The sequence below is a fragment of the Lethenteron reissneri genome, chromosome 26 (genome assembly GCF_015708825.2).
Source record: "Lethenteron reissneri isolate LAM-NWPU_2019-01 chromosome 26, ASM1570882v1, whole genome shotgun sequence".
Taxonomy (NCBI): Eukaryota; Metazoa; Chordata; class Hyperoartia; order Petromyzontiformes; family Petromyzontidae; genus Lethenteron; species Lethenteron reissneri.
The window spans coordinates 2,287,013-2,312,666 of NC_083804.1; the positions used below are offsets into that span (position 1 = coordinate 2,287,013).

General features: G+C 43.6%; 1 protein-coding gene across 14 annotated transcripts in view; it reads left to right on the forward strand.

Annotated features, from left to right (window-relative positions):
* The window catches only part of LOC133347466 (myelin transcription factor 1-like protein), a 277,688-nt gene that overhangs the window by 46,840 nt on the left and 205,194 nt on the right, over positions 1-25,654 (forward strand). For all 14 annotated transcript variants that reach the window (XM_061559746.1, XM_061559740.1, XM_061559744.1 and 11 more), the window contains exon 3: positions 17,890-18,004. In XM_061559746.1, the coding sequence (XP_061415730.1) occupies positions 17,996-18,004 (9 nt within the window). In that variant the 5' untranslated portion in view covers positions 17,890-17,995. The remainder of the gene's footprint in view (positions 1-17,889; positions 18,005-25,654) is intronic.

Here is a 25,654-nt window from a genome sequence, read left to right on the forward strand (position 1 = left end):
CTTTAGCCCATCGGTGTGTTGAAGCGTGAAACCACAACACTTTTTTGCTGATTGGCCGTGTCGGGTGGTGGAGGGTTACGACACATTTATAAATAAAGCGATCTAACCCAAAAAAACGTTGATTATGAGTACACCTCCATCCCACACGCCGCTAATGGCGCAACGACACGCGGCGGCTTTGTGACGTTGCGCGTGAGCAAAATTCCATGAGTTCTTTTAGCAGCTGAGTGGCTGCAATTGGAGAATTAAATGTGGATCGTCCGACTCTGAGGAGAAAAAAGTAGAAACGCGCGGCAGGGAGTGAGCGAGCAAGGTGCAGCGCAAGTGCAGAGGCGCGGTAAGGAGGGTGGTGATGGGAGATGTTTTGTCTGCGGATCGAAAATAATTAGAGCGGGAGTCGTTGAGTTGTTGGAAAAGTGTGTGGGAAGAGTGAGGAGAAGGGAAAAGGTGAAGTGGGTGGATTATAATGAGGGGAGAGCGAAAGGGCAACGCAGAACCTACGTTTATATGAGGGGAACCTTGTTGTGAATGCATGTCCGGTCGATCGCAACTTAACGCAGCAATTCATTTAAACATTCGACTTCCATCCTGAAACTTGTGCTCCGAATAGACCGCTGAGGGGGAAGAGTGAGGAAGGCAATCGTGGTCATGATGGTGGCGGTGAGAGTGAGGACTAAGGGGAAGGAGGAGTGTGGTGGGTGTGGAAAAACGGTGGTGGCAGAAGAACCGGAGAGGAAAGAGCCTCGACCACTTTTGTCATTACGAAGATAACATCCCGAGGCAATGACCCACACTCAAGCAAGCAACCCCAGAAGGGTCATTGTCAAAATAGGTGGCTTTTTACAATGTATTGTCACGAGGGAATTAGTTGTAATTACAAAAGAGGCTTACGTATTTTCATTATTTTCCTTTCACATCACTGCCAATGCTGGTCTTGAAATATTAAAGGCGGGAAGGGGTTTGTTAAGAGTTGGAGAGCAGGTTCTGGAAATAAAAATTGCTATTGCGCATATACAACATGGCCTCTTCTCCACAACGATACGGACAATGTCCCGATTGGATGAATTGCACGTGAGATTGGCTTCTAATGGGCCAGGACAGCCTCGTTTAGGGTTTGACAGTGGATCCTATATTCCACGGGCTGTGACACATGCTGCATCTTGCGTGTCACATGTGCGACAGGGCATCATTCCCATAAAGCACGGGGATGTCTGTTACTGTCAACGTAATGCACAGATTGCTCAATATACTCGGATACCCTCTTTGTCTAACAATTATCTTATCTCAATCATTGCCACTGATGTTTATTTATGACTAGTAACCATTGGTGGACTTTGTCAGATTTCTATTCTCTTTGGCTTCACACTTCAAGGGAGGTGAATTACTTTGTTTACAGATGAGACTTAAAGCAATGTGTGTTCCTGTAATAACGGAGACGCTACTGAGCTCCTCAATGCAGACACCGCCGTTCAAGTTCGAGTTTGCAAGTTTATTTTGTTTAACCAGGTAAAAACTCAAGAGACCAGGACAGACTAATTTTTCAAGAGTGACCTGGGGCATTAAGTCTGCCATCAGGGGGCGATGATTGCTGCTTGCGTGTATAATACCAATTATACAGTTTAACACGTATGTATTCGTGACCAATTGTAAATGTTGTGGGTTTACTCTCCAACACACAGGTGGGCTGAACTAGTAACATGTTTTGTTTACGCGAGAACCCTAATTGTCTGGATTGGGTGGTGGCGGGTTTAACGACACATTTGTGTTTATGCAATATAACCCAAAAAACCTCTATTATGGACCGATTGAGTCATTTTCAGAATTGGCAAATTTGGACCCCGACGCCTACTCTTGGGATCAGGGCATCTTTATCGCTAATTGTCAAGCAGACGGTGTGAGTTATTACAGTGATCACACGCCGTGACAATGATCAGGGCTGGCCAATGGATACGAACCGTGAACAAATTCCGAACGAACGCGCTAACGCTAGACCACATCACCGCCCCAGTCTGGCTAGTGTTGGCCAGATAAGTCATGCAGAATCATTTAGTAATAAGGATAACCTTTAAACGATTGCAAGCTTTGATTAGGAACAATATACTTTATTACATAAACGAGTAATCTGATCAAACGTAAGTGCTATAAAATGCAACCTAATAGTAGCTTGCTCGTGAGGCTGATGTTTGGGTTTCTGACGTTCCATTTCCGCAATCTCATCAAACTATTGCAATAGACAGAGACCAAAGCCGTTGATGCCACCACACCTCTCACCGCCGCTTTCTACCTTCCGCCAGATCCCACAGCTGCTTTCACAGTAGAAACACAGCGACCTCCACAATCTGCCCTTAGAGTGTCCCTCCATTCGGTCTTAGGTCTTCCCCTTGGTCACCAGGCTCGTGGAGGTCACTCCAATGCCTGTCTCGGTAGCCGGCCCCCTCCTCTATCCTTCAACCGCTCGACAAATCGTATCGACAACTCTGACTCGGAATGTTGTCTTCCGGACTCCTGTATTGTTCATCCAGTCTTGCTACAAAATTCCTGGTATTCGTCTAGAGACAGCTGAGCTCAAAATGCGAGCAAACTTCAGTGTCTCTCACAAGCTACCCATTAGAGTGCATTTCATAGCACCTCCGATTACCCACACCTCCGATTAGCACGGTTGACTACGTGAGATGCGAAATAATTTTTCAACATACACACAGTTGGAACAAATTCCTCCACTCGAGTGCATTTCGTACCACCTACAGAACCTACAGTTTTATAAAATGACTCATTTACTGCCCAAAGTCAAATGTCTGCAACTCTTTTCAAGCCGGTTAGTGAGTCTCCAGCTCTTGCGATCCCTACGGAAATGCGGACGACACCCCCTCCTGCCTCAAATACCCATCTCCTCTATGCTCAAGATTCAGTCCACCCGGCAGTGTAAGTGGGTGTGCCACAGCAGGGCGAGACGGGATGTTGTGTGTGGTGGGGTAAAGTGTAGACACTCCCAATGCTGCCACAATGCCGGGGGTCCAGCGTGGGAGAGGCTGCCTCCAAGGGGGGGTCTCTGGAGCTCCCGATTGCGGATGCCCTTCTACCAGTGTCCACACTGTGGTGGGGCGAGCACGGCAATTGCAGGGCTGCACCTTTATAATGTTTGTATTATCCGTGTTGTTTCTGAAACCGAAGTACAGTTTGTGTAATGTACCGTATTAGTGAAGTGTACAAAGATCCCCCATATAGCGTTAACAGACTGTTGGGGCAAGTGCTGTTGGAGAGCACCTGTGAAAGCCGGCGTGGCACACGAGGGAGTGAGTGGCCAACACCACGCTCGACCACCTTTGTCTCCCTAGTGGCAATGTTTACACACCACTGCACCAGGTACTCATGAGGCCCAGTCGACCTCGGGGAGGCCCAGGATTGGTTCAGATAATCATCACTGGTGTTGGTGGCCATGAGCGGGAATCGAACTCGGGTCGCCGGGTTTGTAGCGAAGTGAAGTGTATGCACCGTGTCGCCAGCCTTAAACACAGTGGAAGTAGGAATATGGAGGCAATTTGCATATCGGTAGTCGGAGATGCCAAGACTCTGCAGCAAGGAAACTGATGGCAACACAAATATGTAAAAAGTAGCCTCAGGAAAGAACCATTGGGAACATCAGTCTTGAGGTTCATGCTCCAAGGCAATTCACCAGTCAAACTTGAACAAGATGAGCCATTTCAGAGGTATAATACAGGTTCCACGATATTATCACAGCCATTGTAACAATATTGAATGATCTTATGGTATCGAACGCCGAAGGAATACATGACAGAACAAAGCTAGGCGGGCGACATCTGCAGCTATTCCTTAATAACCGATGACATTTAGAAGAGCAATATAAATACAGTGACGCTTTCAAAATTAACAATGCAATTAAGTAGCCGAGTATTTAACATGATTGACGTTTCATAGCAGAAACTTCAATAAAGTTAAATAAATATTGCAAAGTTGAAAGGGGGCTGTAATTTGTCTTAAGGGTTGGGTGGATGCAGACTATAAATGGTCGATAATGGTCTGGTAGACTTGTTTAAAGATTGTTTTCGAGCCAAAGTGAATGATGTATGACCAATTGCAAGAAAGATGCAATTATTTATTTTTACAGGAAAAGATCGGTTTGAAATAGGCCTATTCTCAAATGGGTTATTTTTTAATGTTTGCTTATTTCCTGAATTTTAACCAAGGAGACCTCTTTATGAGGAGTGCAACACACATTTGTAACGGGAACATGGGCATCGCACATTTGTAACGGGAACATGGCCAGAAACGTCAAAGCCTCTGGAAATATCAATAGAATGGAGGAATATTAATTCCTGCAGTCACGAAAGCTTTAAGTCAAGATTTAGAATGGAGGAAACCAGACGTTTACTCTTATGTGTTCTGATCTTTACACTTCTCGGTATCTATGAGTGCTACTTTGTGCGCAGAAAAAGTTCTCCTGCATAGAAACCGCGAAATACATGGTGAATGGCGTGCGTAAGTTTACGAAAAGACTGGTTCACTCAAGACTTCTGGAATAAATAACATAGCTCAAAGCGAAAGTGGTATCCATAACAACAGCCATCCCACATACGAGAGCAGCAGCCCAAATCTTGTCTCATTAGGGTCCCTTAGTTTGGCACATAGTCTTGGACAATTATGCTAAATATATATAAGCCTACTAAAATAATCCTAAACCGGTTAAATAGCATTACAATGTATATATTTAGAAGCAAATAAATGTAACATCTACTCCCACTCAGCATGCGTTAATATAGCAAATTGCAGCTTTTTTTAAGGCACTCTATATCATATAAATGTTAAAGTTTTAAAGTGATCTGCTGGTGCTGGGTCTGCTTTGTGTTGCATGCCATTACGTCACGTGGCCATTACCGGCTGGGCGATTGGTTAACCCGGGGCACATGAACCTACGGCCTCATTGAAATTGGCCACCTTGTCGTCCAGTTGTGCTTGATGAGCATTGTGAACATCCGACGCCACTTTCATCACCACCACGACCACCATCATCATTATCAGCAAGAATCAATCCACTGTTGGATAAAGGCCCGCCCCCAAGCCCTTGCCATATTTCACGATCCTGCGATGCAACAATCCACCCAGGCAAGTTCCGTTTCCCTGGCTTGCCACTCTTGTCATCATTCTTGACCATCGGCCGCGGTCCCTTCCAGTAGTGACATGTCCTTCCCTGATGCCGCTTGGTTTTCCAAACAGAACGACGACTGTGAACGTTGCGTACGTTGTCCGATCCACGAGATCCTCCACCTCTCGACGTAATTTTACGATTGCCCATCGCTCCACGCTTCTTTGTGAAATTTTCCAGAGGTAAAACTGCCCGAAAACATCACGCCAAGACTAACCTCGACAGACTTGGTAGCCTCCAGTCAAAACACGTGTGGTTCAACCTTGAGTTGAAACTTAACATTTTCCACATCTGCTCCACTCAGGAGTCTGCTCAACGTTGCACTTAACTCCAATTACGGTGTGATACTTATAATTACTGTCATTTTAATTAGATTCATGCAATATACAGCACTCACATACACAGCAGAACTCCTCTCATCTGTAATGAGTGGCGATTGTCATCATTAAGAAAAATAACGGATGAAACGAATGCTCGTCTTTTGATCTGCCCAAACAATATATATTCTTACAGTTTTCAACAAATCCATGTATTCACTTATCACAGATGACAGAATACATTTAGCCCTTGACTATACTCAACTGGTATTAACAAATGGGTAACGTGGAAATGTTTCCGTTCTCTGTATTTAAGATACATTTCATGCCCAGGATTTCTCGTTGTTTGGTGTGCAGTGCAAAACAACGAATTTCCGCTTTACTTGGTGTAACTCTATTCAGACAACGCAAGTCGGTGCCTTAAACAAAAATAATTTTCACACAAAAAAAACGTATACAATTTGTGCGTGTGCAAACTGCGCAAGGTTGGCCGGCGACGTCGCAAGTGGCGACGATGACCGACAGGTCAAGAATAATAACAAAAGTTGCGTTCAAGAAATGGAACGCCCCTGAGAGGCCATTGACCAGGGAGATGGAGCAATGAATAGTAACTCGTGCGCGAGTTGGAGGCAGATGTTTACGTTGCGGGTTTATGAGAGATGGTGGCGGCTTGGAGAGGTCTTTGCCCAGCGGTGGATTGTTCATAGCTGCTGATGATTAGTATTAATTAATGATTAAATGTATTTTTTAAACCATGAATAAACATGCTTGGTACAGAATAAAAGCGTACTGTAACCAGCGTGTGATTGCAGTACCTGTACGTCTCATACTCGTGTGTGTGTGTGTGTGTGCCTGGATTGCCCATACAGAAGTGCACAGCACTAACACCAAACGTCAAACCAGCAGCAGCGAGGGGTTGTCTGCCTCTTACGTATAATTCATCTTGCAGGAAAATAGGCACCGTTTCTGCAATTAAATTCACGTTCAACATTATAGGCAATTAATTCGTTTTTAACCCCCCTCCATCCCACAGTGCAAAGGGGCAAGACCTGGCATGCTGCACGCACGCACGAAGAAGGAGCGGGATGTGAATGTAGCTTCCGTATTTCAAAGATAATGCTACACAGCGAGGTCTGCCTGCATAAACCCAAGCCCTTGAACCCTCATCCTGGGAGATTGGCAACGTCGTGAGTAGAAGTCATCTGATAGTGATGGGATCCTTACCGTAGAGTTCAAATGCCAAAGGCAGATTGAGTCAATTGGCCACCTATTATATGGCGTCGGTATTCTGAGTATTTGTGGCATTATAAAAATATGGTGCGTTAGCAGTAGGGCAGGAGCATCCACAGACATTGTGGGAGGAGAAGCCACTGGTCAGTTGCCTGCAAGCAACCAACCACCATACAATGTACGTTACGTAGCCAACCGATTTGCACGGTTCAATTGCTCCGTATGGTGCGAAAGAGGTTCAACATACATACATACATGAGCCCCAATAAGATGTACCATTGCACCTGCGATGTCAATTTGATTAACAAGATGCGTATAGTTCACTCGGGTGCTGTGTTGGCTGTTAATAGTATCTGAGTAGAACCTGTATCTCCAAATGAGAGATAAATGTTGAGTGGAAGTAAGGATACTGCAACAAAGAAACAATATATCAAACAAGGAAGTTCCCAGGTTAATGGAAAGGTCAAAAGATTGACAGAGCACTTCCATGTGGGAATACTACCAAGTGAATTTAGCAATTAAATAATACGGATAGAGTTGTTTAAGATGCCAATGGACCTTTTGGAATAGTTGTCAAACAGACAGCAGGAAGAAGGTGCATATGGGATTCTCATTACAGTCGTAATACGATTGAAACGTGTTACCAAGTTTCTGCCAGTGGGTAAACAGATCATTTATATAAAGTGATGCACCATTGGTTGAAGCCTGTGCAAAAAACCGAGGCTGCATAAGATGACACAAAAAAAGAGTGGGAAGACGAATGGAGTGTGTCCTGGATGAAACCCGGGCTTGGCTGGTGGCCTCCTGATTCAGTTGCAGCCACATGAGGGGACATGTGTTGTATGTTACCCACCGATGAAAGGAAATGACGAGAGCAGCTCACGTGCGGGAGCTATTTGGGCTGTTGCATCGTGTGGTACTGTGAGCAAAGGTTCCAGCAGTGGATAGATTATTGCCGATCATAATTTAGATTTTTTTTTAAGTTCACTCGTAATTAGAACATGTTTCGAAATGCAATACACATTTAAATAGATCTTAAACTGGACAATGCATAATTGTATACCTAGAGCCATAGTATCGCCTACACGTTTATAACAATGCAAAACCAAGTAACTGCTTACTGATCACTGCATAGCATGGACATGCACCAACATATATTTCAGACTTGTTTCAGAAGATATCAACCATAATGTGTACAATGAGGCCTGTAGATAATGTTCTAAAACAAATATCTACTTGTAACAATTTGGCAAGCCAATCTCCGTGCTAGGGCAGTGGCAAGTGTCTATCTTAATACTGTTAATTCACTAATGGCTGAACACAATATTACAAAGATAATATCCGAATTCATCTCTTACTTAATAGGTTTGAGCATATTGGTTAAGGTGCATTGTAAATGAAAGATAATATATCATATTATTGTGTGGGCTTGTACAAGTTATTACTTATGTAAAAGGAATTGATACGTTTGATAAGAGCACCAAACATTAGTATTAACTTTAAGTGGAAGCAATTAACCCTTAACTGCCCAAGCAAAGCACATACCGAAGAATATAACTTTTTAAACGACTGTACAGTACTGTAATTCAATAACAGCTAGTCCAATGAGGCCCAGGATTCATTCTGAAAAGATCAGATTACATTGCACAATAGTAGATATTTAATAGGGATGGATTATTGGGAGCAGATTTTGTTAACTTAGTATACTGTATAAACAAGCAATTATTTAATAAAATAAAAATTGATGTTTACTATTTTTTTGTTCTCAGTAAAGCAGCCAAAAAGTACTGTAAGCGTTGTCTTTTTATTGAAGCTCGAGATAGTTTTAAAATGGCGGCAGGTGTTTTACAATAAAATGGCCGTGGTGAAAGGGGTCTTAGGCACAGCCCAGTGAAGCACAGTCCCAGCGCCCCGTAATTCCAGGGTTCTCAAGGGGCTCCGCTCTGTTTAGATACCTGGTTGAGATTGGTGGCCAGTACTTTATCTTTCTGTTGTAGTCGGTGTGTCCTCTCATGGTAGCTCTCCTGTTATAGTTGGATAGTGCTTGGGCAGTCCTCATTGAGAAAAGAGGCCTCTTATTTAAGGTTACGATGCTAAAAAAGAACAAATGAGAGTAAAGCATGCTAGGAACTAGAGAGTACGAGTTAGCTTTAGATCACTTACCCACTTCAAGATACTTTCATTTTACGATCCTTGCCAGTAGGTTTTATTTGTGACGCACCAGGAGAGAAAATGTAAACACTGCTTACAAAGACTTCAAATATATCTGAACAGTAATATCATTAGAGAAGCCAAATAACTAGTTTACTGCGTTTCTACCATAGACTTACTCACCAAGTAGAGTTAATATTTTATTGACCCGATAGACAATGGAAATTTGAATAACCAAAAATCAAGTGCTGTGTATAATGCACCAGCTGGATAGCTAACTGTATTAAACACGATGAGATTATTTAATTTGACTGGCACCGAGTGGCTCACGCATACATTGTTCTTCTGGCATTTACTGATAAGTAATCCAAGATGGTTGAACTGCCCAAGAGACAGAGTCCACAGTCCATGTGTCAGATTGATTTGTTTTATCATTCAAAGCACCAGGTTCATGAATGCAGAGGATTACATAGCTTTATTTTCTTTAAATGCTGTGAGTTATCATCTGTGAAAGAAATTATCTGTCTTTACAGACCTGGTTTGGCTCGGGTTGAGCTTGGACACAGCAATCGTTGTGAGTAGGCCATGCTCGATAGCTATTATTAGTATTCTTGTTCACCCAGCAAAGCCCCACTTGACTCATTTTCAGGAGGGTCCTACCAAGTTTTCACAGTAGGGGGTGATGATTGCTAATGTATGATCCCTATTAAATGATTTGTGGGTAATTTGTCAAATTAGGATGACTCAAGCATACCATGGTTTTCTCCTGCGAATGACGTCTAGGGATCTTGAAGGTCCATCGAGTAGCAGACAAGATGTGCTGTTCTTAATACACCTGCACGCACTCCCATTCCCCTGTAGCCAAACATCTCGCAAGATCTGAATATTTGCATATTAAAATGGCGGCGCTTCCGCTCTATTGTGACGAGCCACTATCTCTTTGGCCTATTGGTTGCTACAAGATCCCACTGTCAACTTGATTGGTCCTCCTGTGATTCGCCCCTCCAACAGACTTAATTTTCTTCCTCATGTTTATAGGGCGCCACGGTGGCGAGATGTTAATAACTCCCTCGCTTGGTATACAGAAGTCCATAGGTTCGATGCCGACACTGACGACTGTCTATTTGGAGTTTGATTGTTCTCCCCGTGGTCGTGTGGATTTTTCTCCGAGTCCTCCGGTTTTCACCCCCACATTTATAGTCAACGTGCGTTTCGTGTACATATTTGGCTGCAATAAATGTCTGCATCATAAGCCACTTCGTTGAGCTATCATTTGTGGCCAGGTACCTCCTGAAAAAGAGCTACATAGCTCACTGAGCCTTACCTGGTAAAAAACAAAGCTGAGTTTTTATATCTTTTCCCTGATTGGATGGAATTTGTATCATCGGCATTTAATAAAATTCCTCACTGCCACGCCTCGGCACCTCTTAGCTCACAAACAACCTTAGCCGTTCACACGTGACCCTCGTCCCCACGCCAGCGTAACACGCGGATACCGCACAATGACAACCGAACATCAGCCCCTCATTAACATTATCATCTCCAACACCAACGTGACCATCGTAATTCAACCCTGTAACTCGGTCACAACAGAAGCGAGGGTTGATGAATCATACGCAATATCATGGGACCTCCTTTGCCAGTCACAAAATATGAGAACAGGTTTTTTCCCCTTTTTTCTGGCAACAAAAAAAACCTTTTACAAGAAATCATGTCAGCATTAACCATAATACTTGTGGTCAGAATGCAAACAAAAAACATACTCTGCTAATATGTGCATTGTCTTTGAAACTGATTGGTCCACACCAGAGACAGCTTACTTTTGAGCCTCGTCTCAAACGGTGTTAGACCAGAGAACGCCAAAAGGCATATTCTGACCACAAGTATTGTGGTTAATGCAGACATGATTCCTTGTAAAAGGTTGTTTTTGTTGCCAGAAAAAGGGGGGGGGATGATCTATTCTCAATCATACGCAAGTTGTCAAACTCACTTCCCGTTTAGCATGGAGGTGCCATGCCCTAGCTCGTCAGAATGCGACAGTGTGGACTAATCCCCGTCTGTTCCATCATTATTTGATCGTGTTGTCCCCTCGCACGTGTGGGTTTTCTCCAGGTGCTCCGGTTTCCTCACACGTACAGTATATAAGGACTCATTTATCGTCTTCAAAACATTTAAATCTATGCGTCTCTGTGTTTGCAGAATGTGCAAAGGCCCTTCGTCACAGTACCCACACATCAGTAGCAAAGGAGAGATGATCTTTCCATATTGTGGGCCTGTTTCTCCATTGATGACCACTGTTGACTTGCCGAATGAGTACATATTTTATTGACCCCCGAGAATAATAGGGAATCCACTAACAAACCTACCAAATGAATCGGGTGCTCAGACCACAGCACCCTATAGACCAGATAACTTAAACACTTTGTGCATATCTGTATACAATCAACTCTAGATTGTTAAGGATCATTGGGAGTTGCTTAGATAAAAAAAAACACAGACAATGTAAAACATACGTAAATTAGGCTTAATAAACATATATATTACCTACGTATAATATCTCTGTTGTTTTTCATTGCTTCTTAAAGTTATTGGTTTACTTGCCTGCATGTCTGCGTTCTCGTGGGCTGGAGAACAAAGCCCCAAATGCTTTTGAATACATTACACGACCATTAAAATACGTGTTAAACGCATTTATTCGACTCTAAATACTATAAAGTGCGCTAAAATAACGATAACTTTAAACAGTGTCCGTGCTATGTGTTGTGTATGTTGTGCACTGTGTGGTGTAGTAATTTACGGTACAGTACTCACCAATTAAGCGTGCTGCCCTCACAAGAAACCAATAATCCCGAGTGTCGAGTGGCAAAAACAACGCCTCGCTAGACATTCTATTGCTGTACTATCACCAGCACGGCGACAATAGAGTACGCTGGACAATACTCAGAAAACACGTGGCAAATACAGTTGGGTGGGGGGGGGGGACCACGTGGTATCACTGTGAGACCACGTGCTCTCTCGGGGTAGTCACGTGCTCTAGAGGGGCGCCGCGTGCTCTCGCAAATGTAACCATTTGGAGATAATTTAACAATCCTCCATCCCAGCATAAATAGTCGCTCCAAGCCTGGAGCGTGCCATTCAGACTCTGTCTACTTGACGGACCTGTTCTCCACCTGAGGACGGCTGCTTGCGTTGTGGCCGAAACGTCGTGAGAATTATTTTATTATGTTTTATTTTTATTATTTTATTACTTCCCTTCTACGTGACTTTACCGAAAGAACCAAGAAGATAATTTAACAAATTTGGATCATGACGACAAGCACAAAATGGGCTACCCTTGCGTTTGACGTCACGTGAACTTCAACGTCCACTCCGAGGCAGACTGTGCATGTTGGCTTGCTGTATTTATGATTATTACAGCCGCAGTAATCAGAATATTTGTTGATTTATACTGCGGGGAATCCGACGAGCTATGAAGCTCTTGTTCACAATGTCCAGTAGGTGCAGGTCAGAAAGTTAGAACAACAAACAAGAGAAAACCACGATAGGGGTGCAAAGTAGAGGAGGTGTAATAATCAGGGCGGCCACCTGGATTCGAACCGTGAACCCTCTGAAACGAGCGGGGGAACGCGCTGCCGACACGTCACCGCCCCAATCACTGTCACCCCTCCCCCTGCTCACACCCCACTAGCCCCCCCCCTCCACCCCGACCCCCATCGCTTCGCACCCCCTCCCCCTCATGCTGTTAGCGCCCGGCACCCCCCTCCACCCCAACCCCCACCGCCTCGCGCTCACCCCCCCCCCATTCCCCAACGCACGCTGCGAGCGGCGTTGCCCCCTCTACCCCAACCCCCCCACCGCCTCGCCCCCCCCCCACTTCCCCCACGCACACCACGTTGTGAGCGCGTGGTTAACCCCCCCCCCACTCCGACCCCCCACCACCTCGCCCCCCCTCTTCCCCCACTCACACACCACGCTGTGAGCGCGTGGTTAACCCCCCCTACTCCGACCCCCCCCCCACCGCCTCGCCCCCCCCTCTTCCCCCACTCACACCACGCTGTGAGCGCGTGGTTAACCCCCCCTACTCCGAACCCCCACCGCCTCGCCCCCCCCCTCTTCCCCCACTCACACACCACGCTGTGAGCGCGTGGTTAACCCCGCCCCCCACTACTCCGACCCCCCCACCGCCTCGCCCTCACCCCTCCCTCGGACTCGCGTCGCTGAATCTGTGGGAATGCAAAGTCGCGTAGCCACTTCGTAGTCGCGTAGCCACTTCGCGATAGTCGAGGGGGGCTTGTGGCGCACGTGACGACGCCTCGAGGTGTCTGCGGACAGACACGCGCTCAAGGGGCACAGTCTCGGACGGGTATCCCCCAGCGCCTGCAAATACGCGGCGTCACGTATCGCGTTAACTGGGAAGGAAAAATCATGCATACGCATGGATTATGTAACGCTTGTAAAAAAAAATCGTGCGTTTGGCATCGGAAGTACGTACAACAAATAGCGACCATATTTACAAGAGTTGTAGTACCCAACCCCCTTGCATGAATGCCTGAATGCTTTAAACCTTAAGAGTTGGGAAGCGTTTATAAGTATCACTCCTCCACGTGTATGAATGTCACACATTTGATATTTACAGTGAATTATGGGGGGAAGGCTGCGTCTCGAATGGCAATGTCATTGTTGCTAGGCTGGGACCATGAACTTCCAACACTTGAGAACCCAACTACTGGACATCTGTGATTAAAGAGCTTTATAGCTCATCGGATTCCTCCAGTCTAAATAAATATCCTGACTCCGACAGTCATGGGTTCCCAGATTCAACGCCTTGATGGATCTCCGCACCAATGCTTTCCTGGCTAAATGCTAAACGAATGTTGGCTATCTGGCCACAAATCGACGGTCGTCTCAATCGTGATGGCATCGTCCTGTTCGACATGGGCATTATCCAGTGTGTCGGCCATTCCACTGCAGTTTCCTATGTTTTCATGCAACGACTGGTAATGGAGTTTAAGAAGATATTGGGCACTGTACACAAAATATAAATGGGGCTTTCTTTGTGTGTGGGAGGCATTTAAATTAATTGCCCATTAAGAACAAAATCACCTCTTAGGCAGATTAGCTCAAGGGCTCTTGGTAGGAACCACTTTTCTTTCTCTTGAGCCACACAATCTGGTGCTTTGCAGCAACTATAGCTGTGGCCGTTCACTGCATACTTTCCTACAGCCACATCCTCTTATAACGATGCTATTGGGAATGCAGCAAACTTTCGCCATATCGTAATAAAATGGAGCCCACCAAAATGAACACAAATTAAAAAAATCATATAAATATGTGCAGTCCTCTCAATATATCAGTGAAATTTACCAGCATAGCACTGCAGTCCAATTTACTTGCGTTTTATCGTATCAAACTTCAGAAACAATATCACTGCCACAACAGTTACATTAACTCCCAATACATTTGCAAGTAGTGACACAGATGAAAGACTACGCGTTGTACTGTATCTGGGCTTGGACTCATAAGCATTATCGGTGTTGTTTTAATTCACTCTCTTCAGACAAATCTACAATAACTTTTTCATAATCGAACAATTTATGAATGAGTGACTCAAGTGCCTAATTGCCTATGCTAGAGCACTCTGCCATCACTGCTTAGACCAGGGGTCGGCAACCTACGGCTCCGGAGCCGCATGCGGCTCTTTACGGGCTGCTTCTTGACGATGAGTACGTATGTACTCAGATGCATTGCGGCTCTTGAAATACTGAATTTTGTACCGAATTGGAAAGAAATGGCTCTTCTTGTTATTTTGGTTGCCGACCCCTGGCTTAGACCATGGGTTGGAATTAGGCCACCCACCCAAGATGATTAAGATTACAGGATTAAAGATATAATGTTGTTGGAAGATGGTCTAATCCAAGCGACCATTGACCCATCAAAAAACACCACAGTGCAAATTTGGTTTGCACATGTTAGGCTTTGACTGCGTTGGGAGGGATTTCCCCGCACAGCCACAATGTCAGTTTGTTGACTCCTACAGGACAAACACAGTCTGGAGGTCATAGTAAGGTACAGAAGATACAGGATATCAAAGGTCTGATGTCCCTTTCAGGCCATTTTGAATTACACAACAATTTTTTTCTCGGTTCTTTGAAATAACGACTGGTCTACAGGAGCAATTCAGTCTAGAGGTCACGATCAGGAGCTGCAGCGACACTTATTTACAGAAAGTTAAGATATCAGTGGTTGTAAGAACTGACATTTGTCAATTTATCTCTCGACGATTGTAGTTATTAAAACATGTGTTACAAAATTTTGACCAATTTTGCATGGAAAAAACATGCATTTTGCTTAACTGATATAATCAGATACTGCAATGATTTAAAAAAACACAACATTTGAAGTCCTATGGGGTTATTGATTTATTTTTAATGTGTTGTAATTAATTAGGACTGACTAAAAATGTGTAATGCTGAATGGCAAAATGCATGGGTTTAGAAGACTATACTCACATGTTTTACAATTTAAGCACAGTATTTGCACAATGCCTCTTACCACCATATCATGTAAAAATTAATGAAACGATGACAGAACAAGATATGTCAGTTATTAGCTCAGAAATTGTTAGTTTGTCCATTAGTTTTTTTTTTAGCGGACTTGAAATTCAATTGAAATTGTGTTTTAATGTGTGCTGCTGCTAAACAAATTCTTCAAAATGCCAGGTTTATTTTAAGAATCTTAATAGTGCTTTCTGTTGTGCACGGATCCTCAAACCCTGTTAGAATACACTATGATGTACAGCCTATCGCGGTATGAAGGCTTCTCTTCACATCGTGCCAATAAATCATGGGTTTGTTTAACTATACTATACTTCACCATTCTGGTCAGTGCAGGTTGATGAAATGGGTGCCCAGGACTGGTTCAGATATCACTCATCCATCGATGTTAGCCCTGCCAGGCAACTGAACTCTGATCTCCAGGTTCACTCCCCTGAATGCACTGTAACATCTTAAGTTATGCAAATGCTTTTGTCGATAATTAATTTGAAATCACAAACATGCAATTGCTGATTAAACAAAGAGTTGCATGGGAGTAGCACACAGAGACCATCACCTATGGTATAAGAAGGTTATTTACAGGGTGCTTCAAGAACATGTTAAAACTTATATGGCACTATAATTTTTAATGGAAAAAGAACGGATAATACACTGTGACATGATAACAAATGTAATGTTAATTGCTTCAACTAGTCAAAGAGTTTCCACTTGTTCGCCATCATTGTCAACGCGTGCCTGGAATCTTCTCCAGGTGGTCTCCAGAGCCCAGAGGCACATTTCATGTGGTATTGTTGCAAATTCTCAGAAATGCAAAAAAATTTTAAGCACCCTGTATAACTAGAGCAGTATACATTTGGATGCTCGTAATTTGGTGGACAATTCTGCCAATATGTAAACGGAGTACACAGTGTTGGGCCATATCATTGACCTGGAGAAAAGGTTGTTATTTCGGACAAATATACTAAACGTTTGAACAAAAATACGTTCAGGTGTTGGTAAGGATGCCAGAAGTTTTCATGATATTTGCATTTGCCTGTTTGGGACTCGTTTTACTGAACGGGGAGGGGGGCAGTGGGAGTTGATTGGTTGACTTTTAGCTTCATCGCACTATGTTGACTTACATTTAGAACTCCCTTACTGCTCTCCTGTCCCAGAACAGATATAATAAGCAGGCCTCACGAATGTCGCTCGTCCAATGCATGGACCAAGCAGTAGCGGCGCTCATTACGTTTTCTCGTGCGCGTCACGTGCGAGTGAACGTCACTCCGTTTAAAATCCAATCGTCCCTTACCCCCCCGGTCCATCTCGGAGCACCATTAATCTCACGCAGCATGCTGGCTACTTTCTCACACACATTGTACGTCTCGCAACGAGAGATGTTTGCACTGTGACTGCTGTAGAAGGCGAACGTTTGCACTTGTGGACACGCTATGACTGCAGAGAGATTCAGTGGGAATTTTGTTTTATTTATAACGACTCATTGCCATGTGTTACCATTATGACCAGTGGCGGCTCCTGCAAAATCTCTCAGGGGGGGCAAATGTCTGGATGATTGATAAGGATAAGGTCCACCCATGCAATGGATAAATTAACAGCTTAAGCATATAAAGGCAACTTCACTTCTTTAATATTAATGAAAAATAAAGTGACTCTTACAATACATATTGTTTGTTTTTATACTCACTATTATTACAATCCACTCAGTTTTTTTTATTAAAGATTCCACGAGGTAGCGACAAATAATATTGTTGACTGAAACGTGCTTACATATGATGACGTGAGCACGTTAGTGCAAGCCCTCCCGGAAGCCATAGAGAATGCATTGCAGCGCCCGCCGTTCGAAAAAAAACATCTTTGAATGTAAGTCTATGGGAACACTCTGGGCGATTCTCAGCCAGAGTGAAATCGCCCAAAAAGAGGCGGTACTCCACAGAACGTGACATGACGCTGATTGGACTATATCCAGAGGCACAGTAACGGCTGAGATTGGTGGTGCGTCGCCCAATCGCCCTAATGAAGAAACCGCCCCTGATTATGACTGTGATAGTCACATGGTAGTTGCAAGGTCTTGCGGAGTGAAGAAAGTGCTGGCAAGGTGTGGTGGCATCAATAGCTTTGGTTATGATGACATCCTGATCTTGATTTTAAAATGTCCTCACCCAATCGTACCTGAATCACATTTCTTCTACGTACAAATACAATTCGATTCCCGAAAACTCATCCTAGTACAGTTCATACTGTGATCATAATTTACACAAATGCCCAAACTTATCAAAATGGTCTTAATATTGATATTTAACTTGACATTTCTCACTTTCTCATCTCACATTTGTCAGCTTTGCAAAGTCCTCCAACAAAAGATAAGACCATCTCCAGTCTACCGCTAATTTCCGTGGTATTTTTGAAATAGTACAGTAAACCCCGAAGGGAGCGTATCGTGCTAAATGGTACATTGCATTTTTGGTTTGTTTTGCAGACACGAGGATTGCAGCACTGAACTGCAACGGACCTCAGAGTCTCCGACTACCCAAGATCAGGATGCGGGATCAAGCGTTGAGTCTACTACTCGCCAAGGCAGACACATGTTAATGGTACAACATCAATCCCTACGCTGCCAACAAACAGACAACTACACAGTTAACACAGCCCCATTGTGCCCGTGCCAACAACTTCAGCCATGACCACAAAAAGTATTTTCTTGGCTCACTCCTTTCCTACGTTTGTGGTAGGTTACTGAAAATTAACCTTCAGTAATTCTTATTTACTTCTTTAAACTTCCATGTTATTACGTAATTACATGATAAACACATAGATTGCAGGATAAACTCTTCGAATTACAATTGTTACGTTGAATTCTGTATATATGTGAAGTACCGGTGAGGACGCTTGACGCCGAGGTTGAGGCACACGTATGTTTATTCACAATATGACAGTGGGCATATACACACTCGAGGGGGTATCGGCCCCCTCAGCCGTATAACTCGGGATACACCCCTAGCTAACTCTGTCCTAGCCCCGAATCCTCCACTAATGGGCTAGGGGAGGCTAACTGGCCCGACACTGGTAAGTCGGGCCCGGTACCCGGAGTTCCAGACCAGCTCTTACAAGAGCACCGGCTCTGGCTTTCGGGACCACGCCGCTGGCTCAATCCTGTCCGGCCCTGAAAAGGACATCGAACCAGGGGAGTCCAGGGCTCTATCTAAGACGTCTTCAATCTTCTTCCCTTAGCTTAAACATAACTGCCGAGCCCTTTGAAACATCCCCTTTTATACCCAACCCCTCCCTGAGGGGTGGGGCCCCGGGGAATCATGACGTTCGAACCAGCCCCCCCCAGGGTGTCTGGCTCGGACGTCGTAGAGGGCACTTGCTCGTGCACTTACGTAGCCCCGCCCACTGTGTTTGTTTTCCATAGGCTGCCATGCATAACGGGCCCTCTCTTTAACACCCCTACATCTGTTTACGTGCACAAAAATTGTAACGACACAAAAACAGTTCAGTTACAGAGTGGTCGTGCTCTTAATATCTCACACATTAAAAAAAAACGCATTACATTACGCGTTTGGCAGAAGTATTATAAGCCTTTTTGATAAGGTTACGTTTTAAAACACTTCATGCTGCACTACAGTACTCATATGTCCTGTCCCAGTAAACGTGGAATGTTGGGCCTACGTTAGTCCATCGATTTAAATCACGTGCCAACATTGGTGCATGTTTTATTGGGGTCTTATGCGTGAATTTGTTGTTGATGTATGGCATTCATGAATGCAGCAAGTGATTCGCTTGCATTTAAAGTAACTCCACAATGACATAGTTTTCTAAATGCTGGTGTTACCAGATGATGGACACACATTGTTAAGTACGATACAAGGCTGGAAGCCTCTGCCTGGTCCACCATTTTCTCTCATCCATTGCTGTGAAGGTTGTGGTGTAAGCTCTCCCACTCATGAACCGTGATCTTATCCACCGGGAACTCCCCATTTTACCATCCAGATTTTCTGGAGGATCAACATTTTCAATCATCCATAATATAACAAATGTCACTTTATAAAATGAGTTAATATGCACATACTGTATACGCATTAGTGCCTCTGAATCTTTGGAATGGGAGCGCTATATAAATGCAGATTATTATAGTATATTGGCAGCTTCACATCACCTTGGGCAACCATAGAGCCTGTTGTGACTAATTAGATCATGCTAGCCAGTGAAATTGGGCTTCGTGTTTATGTTGAATTTATAATGGCCACATTCCAGTAATCACTGCTGCAACTGCAGAGATTGCTCATAACCTGTGTTTAATCAAATCAGCATGCTCCACCTCTGCTGCAGGCTGCACAGAAAATTAACGATCTTTCTTAATGGCTGCAATGGTTTTTTTTTTGGGGTTGTATTCAGTCTGCTAACGTGACATTTTATTTGGAACTTGCCTTAAATTCTTCAATTTTTTGTATGTTATAAATTCCGATGGAGTATTTCAATAATGTGTTGCATAAACTGCATACGTTAGTGATTTTCCATCAGTCTCACCTTAATACAAAAGGCCAACAATGTACACGAACACAAAAAAAACGAATGGCTTGTGTGTGCTAAATTCCAGTGGGCTGAATGCAGTACAGTGATATTTTGTACGCATTTAAGCAGTGCTCTATGTATTTCATGCTGCCGTTAATGCACTATTTATTGTAGGTACTGTATCCTATCGGAAACAATAATACAGGAATATGCGAGAGTACGTGTTGCAAATTATGCCATTTAGTTCAATTGCAAGTGTTAATTTCCCAAGCATGACATGTTAACGCCAGTGCAACGAGGAGACAGACAGCTTGTTCCATGACCTGTCAATATCTTAATCAAAAGATTGTCTCAAACTCACCAAGTTGCCTTTGGTTGTAAGATATTAGAATAACAATGAAATGCATGTGTGTGCGTGTGTGCGTTATTCTTAAAGTGCATAAAAGCCCAAGCACCTGGATTGTTTATTGGATAACACGATTAATCTACTTTCAGTCATACGTCACGTTTAATTAATTCCTCATATTAAACTAAATACATGAACATAGGTGGATTAAATAAGGCTGGACTCGTATGTGTAATGATTATAATCATAATTATGACAGGTAGATGCAAATAATACAATATTATAGGAACTGCAATTCAAAAGAAAGTTTTTTCAGGAAACAATCCTATCTGCTATAAAAAAAAACTTTTAACATGCATTGAACGTATCGTATCGTGGTAACCTTAAAATGAAATCGCTAAAGCTACGTATCATACATGCATTGAACGTATCGTAACGTATCATATTCTATACTCCCCAAGATTCTGTCCGTCGTCTACATACTTGAACGATGTTAGGTTGTTGATGGCAATTTTGTCGTATCGTTATCGCCATCGTAAGATCGAAATATCGTAAGTCGGACCATCGTAACTCGGAGACTACCTGTAATGTAAAAACTAAATTTGTTCACTTCTACTGAGACACATTGGAGAGATGAAGCGATAGAGGTGCATTTCCATTAATAACGAGAAGCCTTTGATCTTTTAACCAGATAGCACCGTGGAAACGATTAGACCTCAACAACAAACGACCGTAATTGAGGTGCATTGCCGGAGGCATCGCAAGATGGCAGATTGGAAAACTACTATTTTCTTTTTCTTGGGTCTTTCGGTAAACTACGACGTTTCGATCGCAACACAAGCAATCGTCATCAGGAGAAAAAATTGCGAGAAAGCTGCTGAGGCAGGATGTTTTAAAGATTTGAAATGGATGTGGCGGTGGCTCTACGACCTTACATTGACATGCTAATCTCTCACAATAGAATGGCCACTTCTGCAGCTTCGTCATCGTGGAAATAGCTCTCCGATCTTACATTGACATGCAAATTTCTCACTTTAACATCACTAGCCCCGCCCACTTCGCTTATAACCCTTGGGCTACACCCATTTCAAACCTTTAAAAATCCTGCCTTAGCAGCTTTCCCGCAATTTTTTCTATTGATGACGATTGTTTGTGTTGCGATCGAAACGTCGTAGTTTTTGTTATTTGTTTTATTATTTTCTTTGAACCTATCTACGTGACTTTACCGAAAGACCCAAGAATATGAATTCCTGCAGTCACGAAAGCTTTAAGTAAATATTAACTTTTTGCTTATATAATACCGTGAGCCTGCGTAGTTTATATCGTTCACCTTACGTCTAACAACAAGGTGCGCCTTTTGAGATAAGGTGAGGGAGCCCCCGTGCCCCGCCTGGAGAGTGCCCAGCCCGTGTCACGTAATGCGTGACACGGGCTGGGGGACAACGTGGGGACAGCGTGGTGAAGTGTTGGGAACGTGGCTAAATTCACAATGTCATCTACTTCATCATCTCGGTGGTGAATGAAGGCCTACCCATGCCATATTTGGACTTGGATAGTTCGCCTTTAGGCGTTCTCTGCTCTGACAATGGTGAGACTAGGCCATAAAGAAGGCTGTCTCTGGTGTAGGCCAATCGGTTTCAAAGACAATGCAGATATTATCATATCATGTTTGTTTGCATGTTCACCACAGGTACATGTGGTTAATGCGAACTTGATTCCTTACAAAAGGTGTCTATTTGGTGTTTAAACATCTTAACACCTGTTTTATTGTCAGAAAGGGTAAACCCTATCGTAATTTTTTTCATCAAAAAGTGTAGAATTGACATGAATGATTTCTTATCTGTGAATCAGTGGAGGTTCGTATATAATGTAATAATGCGGATTCCCTAGACCCTACAAACAGGAATTATGGGCATTAAAATAAAATATCAATAAGTGAAGGTCTTTGTACCAAATGTTTTAATACAAGAAAATGATGTAGCCATACAGTTTTACTTAGGAAGTGTGAAATATAAAGAATAATATCTGAAGTAATGAACATTGCATGTAAGAGCATTTATTTTAACATTGGTTTGCACTCCAATAATTAATGTACTATACGTTGACTCATTAATCCCCCCCCCCCCCCCCCCACTTTGTGCAAGAGCGCAGAAGCGTGGTCACCACATTTTTCTACTCCTCTATATAAGGAAGGAAACAGTAAGACTTCTCCACAAATCTGGCTGTCGCCTGATGAAGCTAGTTGTAATTACTGGCGAAACATTGTACTCAGATTGTAAATGTTGTGGCTTGGCTCTCCATCACACCGGTGTGCTGTACTAGTGACGAATTGGCCACGTTCTGTTAACGTGACAACCCTTACTAGTTGGCTGTATCGGGTGGTGGCGGGTTTTAACGACACTATACTTTTTTCAGGCGAGTCATACATTGGTACATTTAGCCAATTTTATCTTAAGGAGTGCTCGTAGTCTGAAACTGGAGTACCCAGAGAAAGTCCACGGGAATACGAGGGGATAACACTTAAAAGGTCCCACACATAGCTTCACTAACCTACTTGTTATTCTGACATTTCCTGGCCACCTCGCAGCCCAGAAGTATTAGTAGCTTCACGAAAGTACAAGATCTACAACCTTCACAGACAACGCATTGGATTACAGGCCTTTAAATTGTTTATTTTGCGTATTTACTGATATTGTAAGTACGTGTGTCGAACTCGCACCATACGTAGCGAGCCGTGCTAATATTTATATGATTAACCACTTGTTAATACAGTACCCACTTTATCTTTTGTAGTGTTTGCGAAACACAAAAAGGACCTTACCGTAATAGTTAAATATGGTAAATGATACATAACCACAAGTAGATATATGATAGTCTCAAAGAAAATGTTGCAATCTCTTATAAAATGATGACAACAAAAGCCTTTCCATTATGCAAAGTCTTCCTTATTATGTGAAATTTAAATGGACAAGCCGTATACCCAGAGGAACCTGCATTTTGTCATGCAAAAAAATTGCATGTGTATGATTAATTTTTCATCCATTTAATATTCATTATATGCTAAAAATGGCATAACCATGAATATTAAAGTATACTACAGTACATAGTAATATATGTAGGAATAGCACAGTGACATACAAAAACAAAGATCCCCCATACAGCCTTTAACAGACTTTTCGGGCAAGTGCCGTTTGCGAGCACCTATGAAGGCCGGAACGATACATGAAGGGGCTGGGTGGCCAGCACCACGTCCGAACAGTGGCATATAACGCTACAAAACACATGTACCCTCTCATATCTACATTTTACAGTTAGTTACTGTATTGCCCTTAAATATTTTTAAATTCACATTTCAGATTTCGTGCGTCGACCTTTCATGTTCCATCGCTGTGTCCTCTGCCATGCAAACTGGGTGTTGCTGACACAGCAACGTGGTCTCTTGCAATATCCACATTGCACCTCCGATCAGGACGGTTGGCTACGTACGGTGCGAAAGAACGTCAACAAACATACATACAAGGTATATGAGGCAAAAGGCAGTGCGCATGGACTTTAACAATAAGTAATTAGTTAGTACATTTTGTATCCGCGCCCTTGCTATAACGCAATGACCATCCCCAAGGTGCTGTGGTTCACAGATCAAATCTGCAAGTAAGGATCAATGTCGCTATGTGTACTCTCAATTGAGCCATTTGAGGGGTGATTTTTCAAAGTTTCATCTTCTTGGTTCTTTCGGGAAAGTCACGTAGAAGGGAAATAATAAAATGATAAAAATAAAACATAATAAAATACAATTCTCACGACGTTTCGGCGTCAGATGCTGTCTTTCCGACAGACCTGTTCTTCACCTGAGGATGGCTGCTTGCGTTGTGGTCGAAACGTCGTGAGAATTGTATTTTATTATGTTTTATTTTTATCATTTTATTATTTCCCTTCTACTTGACTTTACCAAAAGAACCAAGAAGATGAATCCCTGCAGTCACGAAAGCTTTAAATCGAATTTTTTTTCAAAGTTTGTCAAATTTCAACCGTGACGCCAGAATACAATGGTATATTCGTTTCAAATTACGCAAGGGGTGGTGGATCCTTAACGTCCACCGTCAAGCAGACGGCGCGTGCTTGTTAGGTGAATTCACTCGCAATATTTCCCAGGGCAGCCGTCGGAATTCGAGCCACGTAGTAGCTCTGCAACGAGCGTGCGGAAACGCGCTACCGCGAGGCCACGTGACCATCCTTTAACATCGACGAAAAGTGGGAGCACATGGCATAACACATGCGCGAATGTGCATTGTGCACTCACAATAAAATATACGCTCCACGTGCCTAAGGTGTGAGACCTATCAGCGGTGCTGAGAGCACGATGGTTTTTTAATCTATACATGGAGAACAAATCAATGGACTCGTGCCCTGTGCACACTGCGAGGATGTAAACAGCGTCTGTGCCCTCCAGGACACTGGGAGGGCCCCCTGTCTCATCGCCAATGCATTTGTCCACAAGAGACGAGGTGAAATTTTAAATTCTCATTTGACCTTGGCTTCGTGCAATCTGATGGAAAGCCCGTGACTCATCCGTGCGATATCTCACGAATGTAGAGATACCACGGGACTCTAATAGACCATGAGCCCTGCTTCATGCTGGTCGTAAGCGTACAGGACTTGCAGTGATGGTTGGCCTGTCACCGGAGAGACCATTTGAGTCTAGGTGTGTACTATGTATATATGTTAAACTTCTTTCGCACCGTACATAGCCACCCGCAGCAATCAGCGGTGCGGGGGAAGGAACACCAATCTAAACACAAAAAGCAGTTTAACATTTTTTTGTTTTGAATCTATATATATAAAATCGCAAATCTGTCTGTCTGTCGGTCTGTCTGTGTGTGTGTCTGTGTGGCCGGACCATACGCAGTTTCATTGGACGGCGGTTGCCCCTGGCAACGGGTAGCGACGCATTCGCTGCGGGGTGGACGCCATTTTTAATTCCCGTTAAAAATATGCGCACGCATTAACACGCGACTCTGAGGTAAATTCATCAAAGTTTCACGTCCTCTTCACTCCCCCCCCCACCCCAATGTGTGCAATTACTATTATAGGGTCGGTAGATAATAAAGTTATAGCGATTAGACAGTATTATTGTAGCGCGGCGGGGGGGGGGGGGTACCGGACCCAGTACCCAGCCTCAGCCGGGTGGGCAATCTAGGCGAGGCCGGAGGCTCTGCACGGTACTAGGCCTCGACACCCACCACGCGACTCTGAGGTAAATTCATCAAAGTTTCACGTCTTCTTCACTCCCACCCCAATGTGTGCAATTACTATTATAGGGTCGGTAGATAATAAAATTATAGCGATTAGACAGTATTATTGTAGCGCGGGGGGGGCGGGGGGG